The sequence below is a fragment of the Corvus brachyrhynchos genome, unplaced genomic scaffold (assembly GCF_000691975.1).
Source record: "Corvus brachyrhynchos isolate BGI_N302 unplaced genomic scaffold, ASM69197v1 scaffold398, whole genome shotgun sequence".
In the NCBI taxonomy this organism is placed as follows: Eukaryota; Metazoa; Chordata; class Aves; order Passeriformes; family Corvidae; genus Corvus; species Corvus brachyrhynchos.
In genome coordinates, this window is record NW_008239780.1 from 1192475 (window position 1) to 1200718 (window position 8244).

An 8244-nucleotide genomic window follows, 5' to 3' on the forward strand; every position below is an offset into this window, starting at 1 on the left:
AAGTGAATGAAAAATTAGCTGTCTAATAAGCGCTTCTGTGGTCTCTGTGGTTCTTTTCACATATTTGAATATTATCTCTGCCTGCCCACTCTTGTATTATTTTATTAGGCCCGTCGCTTTCTAGAACTGCTTCTTGTTAATAAAAATGCAGTTTTGTTCAGCTTTTCTTTTTTAAGGTTACAGTAGTTATTAAGAATTCTACAGGGAGAAGTTCACTCAGGTAGTATTTTTCAGCGGTAATTTAAGTTCAAGCAGTTCTCTTTTGCACAATGTCTATGATGTTATGCTTACATTTTTCTCTTTAACAGTAAGTGTATTTCTGCTTCTGTCCTGCTTGTCTGATGCTTTTGTCTTCCAAAAACCTGCTGAAAGCTCTATAAATGGGTGTAAGTACTCATATTGGTTTGGGTAATTTTTGCACTGTTTTTGATCTGCATCTGCTCTAAAATGCAAACATGTTTGCAGCACTACTTTCATTATCCCTTCACTGCTACAGTCTTACATTGTGATTTTAATTGCAATGCTTCATGTAACTAACTGGGAGAATTTAGTTTCCTAATGAACATATAGAAACTTCAAGATCTTACAGTAGACCATTTTTGAAGGAAAAGCAACCAACTGCATGAAAAAACCCTCTTTTACCTTTTTGTCAAATACTTTTTTTTTTAATCTAATACCTTGACAAAGAGCAGTAGGAAATACACTAACTTAATTACTCATTGTTTATCCTGAAGTAAGTCACCACATAACAGAGAAGACAACAGTGAAGTGTCATCTCTAAGAAAGCAAGTTTTTGTGTGATGGATTGGTTGGTTTAGCTTTTATTTGGATATTTTTCATTTTCTTAATTGCTTCCTTTTGCTATCTACTTGATTTCTTTGAAGTTTTCTTTGAGGTCCTTTAAAGAATCCCCAACTACTTCCTTTTATGAAAAGCTTGGCACCTACAGCACTGGCCAAGAAGGGCAAAGGAATAAGTTAATGATTGTTCTGTGCCTCGCCTGATCTTGCTCTTTGCAACCAGCAGCAAAAGTGAAAGAATGCTGATGAGGGTGGTTGGTTGTGGGTTTTTTTGACTGCTCCCACTGATACAAGACAGACTTGCATTTGTTACCAGAAAAGTAAGGAAATGTGTGTTCATATCTCAATTTTAGAAGTATGAAAATGGATTTCCTTTCAGGCCGTGTGTACCTGTGATAGGACTTCTGTCTGTTGCTGTCCTCCCAAGGTGGGTGGTACAGCTGCAGGGAGCTGAAGACTTCCAGAAAATCCAATTTATAATCAGATACAGAATTTCCTAGGAGAGAGAAGAGAAGTCTGGATCATGGAATTTAATTCTGTCTGCTGTTACGTTCTTTCTCCTTTTTGCTGCCCTCTAGTTTTTAGTTCCAGGATTTTGTTTTGTTGTCTTTGGATTTTCTGGAATATGCCCAATTTATGTCCTTTGCTAGTTTTAGTAAAATATAGGCATTTCAGACTTTCCCTGACCTCAGACTCTTTCAAATTTAGAATATATTTTAGTTCGGATTTTTTGGCCAAGGGAGAGAATTTTAAAATGTTTGTTTTGTTCATAGTTTCAAAGTTGTGGCTTCATAAACAGTGCTGAAGGTTATGTGAAAAAGAAGGTTTTTAACCTCTTTTTGTTTCTACCAACAGGAATGAAAGTATTGGAATTTGTTCTAAAGATTGGTGGAAAATAGCCATGAAACCTGTATCTGCTTTGATTAATCCATTGCTATACTTGGTCTGATTGGATACTAATTCCTTAGGGAAAACTACTGTAAGTACCTTTTGTATTGTTTTGTTTAACAGTGTGCAGTCCTTTGCTGCTTTTTAGTTTTCATAGCATGGGGTCTTTTTTGCAGAGTTCTAATCCAAAATATTCTGAGCATGATGATTTAAAGTCAGGCTCTAGAAACCGCAAGATTTTTAAACATGAAAAATGTAGCTGTGTGTGAAGACTGAATGCTGTTAAGATGAAGAAGGCATATTGCAAAGCTTGAATTGAGTGTCACTCCTGTCATATAAAATGTAAAATGAAGCTGCACATATCTTGCAGATCATTGTCCTTCCCCTTCAGTGTTTTGGAGAGTTTCTTATTAAATAGAAAGGCAAGCAGAGTATTTTCAACAGGCACAACTTTCATATTTCTTTTTTGGTAAAATATTATAATTAGAAATAATTCCCAAGTCATCCCCATTTCCTGACAAAGCTAAAAATAAAATATAGAGGATAATTCAAGACAGATTTCCAAATTTACAAGATGATGAGGGATGTGCGTGTATAAATACACACACTTTATATATAAATGTATATATATGTATGTATTCTTCTCATTCTTTAATAGCAAAACATTTGTGCTGTGACACCAGAAAGTGTCAGGAGGCTGTTCTGCCTCAGGCTGCTGCTGAGTGACTGTGAGTGATGAGTTCAGCATGGCTGCTGTGGGCAGGAGCACTGGCAGGGCAGGGAACGCCCTCGCCAGTGGGTGAGGCAGGAGGTGCCGGTCCGATGCTTCTCCAACTTTGCCATAGAATCCAGAAGATTCAGCAGTTTTGCTGTGGCATGAATCATCTTGCTGTAACTGAAATTTCATATCATAATATTTCCCTGATGAAAAACGCCCTCTTTTTCCATATTTTTCTTTAACTAGGAGTTTAAATTATTTGTAAAAGAAGGATGTAGCACTAAAAGCTGAAGCGCAGCTCACACTCAGGAAAGAAGATGCATCTCAGGGCACTGCAGGTTTTAATAGGCATTTTTTACTACTGGCTGTTCTTTTTAATAACCCTTGTTGACTCAGTAATTTTTTTTTGTTTCTTAGCCACAGGAGCAGTATCTTAGGCTACAGCATGCTAGTTTTTCCTATAGCAGCTGGTATTTATTCCTTCCTTCTCATACATACAACTGAAGTTGTGATGACATTTAACTAGCAAGTTCACAAAAAGGATTTTTTTTCTCTGCCCTTAGCAGCCATGAATCCTTTTTTTTTCGTTTCTCTATTCCATACCTGTATGACTTCTTCATGAAGAAAAACACAATGTAAAAATAGTTCTCAAAATGGTGTATTTCTGTTTGCCTGGTTATGTACATTTTGAAGATGGGGAGAGCGTAGAAGTCTTTGTGACTAAAGTCAGAAATTAGGAGGATATAATAGCCTACTATAACCTTGAGCAACTGACTGACTTCCTGTAATGACAAACCCTGATGGGAGGCTAAGTAGGACCTGTTGGAAGAACAGACAAATGAAGCTGAGCTGATGGGGTTATGTAAGCTTTGGCATTGAATCAGGAGGCATTCTGTAGATATATACTCTCTTTCTAAAATAAATTAAAAAGAATATAAACAGAACTTTTTTAAAAAATGGCTATTGATAATTAGATACAAATATGCTAAAATTTGTAAACACTGTTTAAATAAGTCATGTTTCTGGTCATTTTATACTTTTATAATCTTTATAAGTATGTTTTCAGTTAGCAGCATGCACCTTCCTTGATCTAATTGCAGCTGAGCAGGCAGAAACTGAAGTTCATTGAAGTGACACATGCATAATCTGTGTGTCAGCTGGTACAGTATGTTCTTTTTGATATTCGCTTGGTGTACTACTCACATTTCAAAATTCAGTCAACAATAAACACTAACATGTACCCTTTGGTCAGGAACATGAGGCTGTGCAAGTAGTTTTCTGACTTGGAGGTTACTCCCATGCTAGTCATGTAAAAGAATTAAAAATAACACCTTATAATGCCAATCTTGTTTAGGGTTAAGGACGGAAATAATCATGTCTAGTAAAAATATAGTTGAAAGGGAAAAGTGCGTTTTCTACTTTTCCTTTGAAGGTTTTCAGATCTAGATAATATGATCATGTTGTATTTTTGCATAAAATCAATACCTGTTAATATTTTTAAAGCTGAATTAAACATGTTTGTGTTGCAGAACGACAGTGTACAATTTTGCATTTTGAATAAGTTAACATTTTTGCTATATATTTTTGTCTTTATTTTTTCTTCTGAAACATAATCAGTAGGCTATATAAATTGGTAATTCAGCTTGAAAGAGGGTGGTGTCTTGTGGCAAATAGCCTTCAGATATCTAAAAGCAGGATTAAACTTGGCTCAATTTCTGGAAACCTTTCAGGCTAAAATAGATTTTGTTTATTCACTGTATAAGAAGATATATAATGCTTCAATAATAGTTAAAATATCTGGGTTTTATAAATGATTATTGTTAACATTTCTGGACCTTCTACCTTTAATTCACGTGTCCTTAAATAAAACCTATGCAAAATGGCTTAATTAACTTCAGTATACATAGAGTATACTCTGAACTCAGATTGGCTACTGGTATATATTGTAAAGTCTTGTGTGCCCATCTTAGGTGGCAGATTTTTGTGAATTTATGTTTCTTAGCCATAAACTATTCAAAAATTTACCCTCAGTCATTTTTCTGCTGCAGTTAATATCTGTCTGAGTGCTGTTATGATGCCAGATAATTGTTCTAAATCATTATTCCAACTAACTGGAGTTAGGCTATGGCTAAAAAACTGGTGCAGAAATACTCTTCCTAAGGTAGCTGTAATTTTACACTTTGAATAGTTGCTTTTAACAGTTGTTCGAAATAGAAATAATTGAACATGATACTGTATTTGAAGTAGCACTAATATTGTATATAAAACAGTACTTACACAGGCAAGGAGTTTGCCTCAATGCTTGATAAGATGTTTCTCATAGATAAAACTATAGTGAAATGTAAACCAGCCATGTTTCGTGGGGCTGTTGTAAGGGAAGAGCTTCATAATGTGGCTGGAGCATTGTTAAACCTCGCATCTACCTGGGAGGGACTGGTCCTGCTTCTGTCATTGCAGTAATTAGATGTGGCTTTGAGAGGCTTTCAGAATCATAGTTGAACCTTTCTGCTCCAAGACATCATGATTAAATTATGTGGTTGATATAATTTGAAAAAGCTAGTTCATATTAAAGAATTGATCTGTTGTGATTGTACCTTTTGTGTCAGTACTCACTGGTCTCTTGGTATGTGCTTTTCATACTGTTTTGATTGTGAGGATTGAGATGGATTGCTTAATTCCAGAGAATCCAAATGTGGCAAATATTTTCATTATTACCATATAGAGGGCATAATTTCTTTTTTATTCACCATGTTAACAGAAGGGTTTTTTAAGTATTCATGGCATTGTAGAAAAAAGCTAATGTACATAAAACAAATAATTAAAATGCAAAAAATTTAAATAGGAAGAGTTTTTTTCACTGCTGCTGAACTCATTTCTATATAAATACAATAGAAATAGAGATATACTGCTATTCATACAGCAAAAGCCATATGCATTTGTTTTGGTTTTTTTAATGAACAGTTTGAGAAGGAGACTCTGAAGGATGTGATGTAGGCTTTGTTTGTGTTCTTTTAGAAAGTCTTTCAGGCATGCAGATAAGAAAATTACTATGCAGCTAGTTGGTTTTGAGTTACACCAATTCTTTCATGGATGCAGTGTAGTAGTGATAGATGCTTAAGGTCACTTGAGATCTTTACAGGAACAGTTCTAGAGGCTTTAAAATAAGATTTTATAAGGAAATAAATGTGAGCAGTAAACATGAAAGCTTTTAAGCTTTCAGTATAAAAAACTTCTCTTTCTATGTATGTATATAAAAAATACATGTTTTATGGCAGCTTTCATATTACTAAATGTAATTACTGGTTTGGGGTTTTTTGCCCTTCGAAGTCAAAACAAGCATATAGGTCAGATTTGTAGGTTAGTCAATGCAATTTATTCAGATGCTATTTTTGAATTTGCTAAGCTAAAACAGAAAGCCACAGCATATTTCTAGTGTTCTTACATTAGTAATGAACTGAAAGAAGTAATTAAAGCTGGTGCTCAGAAATCTTGTATCTGTTATTATGTGAAGCACCCATGCCCAGGTGTTTGATGTCACGTTTTTCCTACCTGCTTATAGGTTAATTATCTTTGTCATCTTGGCAGAGGATGCAGCAATCCTGCAATACATAGGCATTTTAATTTCCCCCTCCCCTTTCTGAACCCCAAAACAGGTTTTGTAGAAGCTAAATCTGGTGTTATAGAAGCAATCACTGGAACATCTGCATTGACATTACAGAATGTATAATCAACATTAATGCAGGTCTTGAGGAAGCTATGCTTTTGTGTGCTGGCCTACGTTATATAGACTGGAAATAGATATATTTCAGCATTCCTATGGAAAATAGAGAGGGACACTTGTTCAGTTAAGTACATACTCTGCTCTTCCTTATATGCCTTTTTGCTAATTGCTGAACTATTACTGCTTTATGCTAAGAAGTTTATTTGAGCAGTCTCATTATAATTTAATTTACCACTTTAAGATGTGTATCAGCAATAGCCAAGACTTTTTAAGTCAATAGTATCACTGCACTTGTCTGGACAAGAGATGAATGTTTACTGTGCTTTGACTTCATCTATGTTGGGATGAAGGTGATGACTGTCAATTTGTGGTTCTTGCACAGGACCCGCTGTAGCCAAGTTGCTTTGTTTCATCCTCAACAAAGATGGGGCTTGGCTTGTTTGAGTGCTCTTAGCAGCCTTCTGGCACAGAAGGGATGGGAGGCAGGACTGGTAGTTGGTACTCACCGTGGAAAAGTGTAGGCAGGGGTAGGAACAAGTGCTAAAAAGAATGATGTTCCTTCAGGGAGGGAAGGGAGGAAAAGCTGAGGTGATGGCAGAGGTACAGGAATTTTTGTAGAGAGTGTAGGCAGGGCATGGAAAAGTGGAAGCAGTATGCCGGACATGAACACTAGTGCTGGGTAGTCCCAAGACACTGATCTTAAAAGCAGTGCACAGCACTTTGATAAAATGCCCCGGTGAAATATCTGATAGTTTATTTCACAAGATGTTTTGCTAAAATATAAATTGAGGTATGTCTTTACAATATAACACAAGTAAAAAAGGTTTTTCTTTTTGGTTTTTTTTTACCAGTTGCTGCCCACCTGTAATGGGCATGGGGGTCATGGCCTTCACATGAGGATAATATGTAGTTGTGTTTGAGAATTGAGCTCTAAAATCTTGCAACTCTGGTCTGACTTAGATCAGTATTTTAAATTTAGTAACTTTGTATTTCAGGTTCAGAAGCCTTTTGGCAGAGTTTTTCCCAGAAGTATTTTGTTGATTTCATTCTTGCAATCTTTATTAGGAAAAAAAAGAACATACTTTTAAAGCTATAAACCTGTGTGTTCTCCAGGTAAACGTTTATAGGCCTCTAAGATATCTTGATCTTCCTGCTTTTCTTTACAATATTTTTATTATTTTGGTTTTAATACCTTGGTGTTTGCCTCTGTGTAGCAGGTGATACAGCCAAGGGTGGAATGGGGGAGAGGAGGAAGAGTTGTTATTTTAATACATAAAGGATGGTAGTTGAATTTAGCCAGTCTCCAGGGTTGTATATGGATGTGATCTATCCTTCTGTCTGGGAGATTAAAACATATATTCTTTGTTTAGGAAATCTAAAGGGGAGCCGTGCTTATGAAGAGATGTCGTGTAATGTCCCACATAACTCAGAAGCTTGTGCCTCTGCAGACACTGATGGAGCCCAGGAATGGGCACAGGAGCGTGACCGACTGGGAACTTTTGTTGGATTTCCACAGGGCTGTGCCATTTCGGTGTTAGCTCTAGCACAAGCTGGCTTTGTTTATACTGGAGAAGGTGACAAAGTGAAGTGCTTCAGTTGCCATACAACTATTGAAGGATGGATGCCTGGGGATTCTGCAATTAAGAGACACAAACACCTTGCTCCCAGCTGCAAGTTTATTACTGAATCTGCTTTTCTGGAAAATAGCATGGATCCTGTTGCCCAGAACTACCAGAATAGAACTGAAAATGGTTCCAGCAATTCAGTCCTCCTGTGTGCTCTGGATGACCCTGATGTGGAGGCAGATTACCTTTTGAGAACTAGGCAGGTTGTGGATATGTCAGATAGTTTCTATCCTAAAAATCCTGCTATGTGCAGTGAAGAAACAAGATTGAAGTCTTTTCACAACTGGCCCCTCAATGGCCAGTTGACACCACAGGAATTAGCTAATGCTGGATTTTATTATACAGGTGTTGGTGATCAAGTGGCATGTTTTTGTTGTGGTGGAAAATTGAAGAACTGGGAACCCAGTGACAGAGCTTGGTCAGAACACAAGAGGCATTTTCCCAAATGCCTTTTTGTCCTGGGCCGGGGTGTTGGAAATATTTCAAGTGAAT

General features: G+C 36.5%; 1 protein-coding gene across 1 annotated transcript in view; it reads left to right on the forward strand.

Annotated features, from left to right (window-relative positions):
* Positions 1-443: 443 nt before the first annotated feature.
* XIAP (X-linked inhibitor of apoptosis) overlaps positions 444-8244 on the forward strand; it is a 16392-nt gene continuing 8591 nt past the window's right edge. The window contains 3 exon segments of the mRNA XM_008640483.2: positions 444-1120; positions 1656-1779; positions 7498-8244. The exon segment at positions 7498-8244 is cut by the window's right edge and continues 9 nt beyond it. Coding sequence (XP_008638705.2) covers positions 7530-8244 — 715 coding nt within the window. The 5' untranslated portion in view covers positions 444-1120; positions 1656-1779; positions 7498-7529.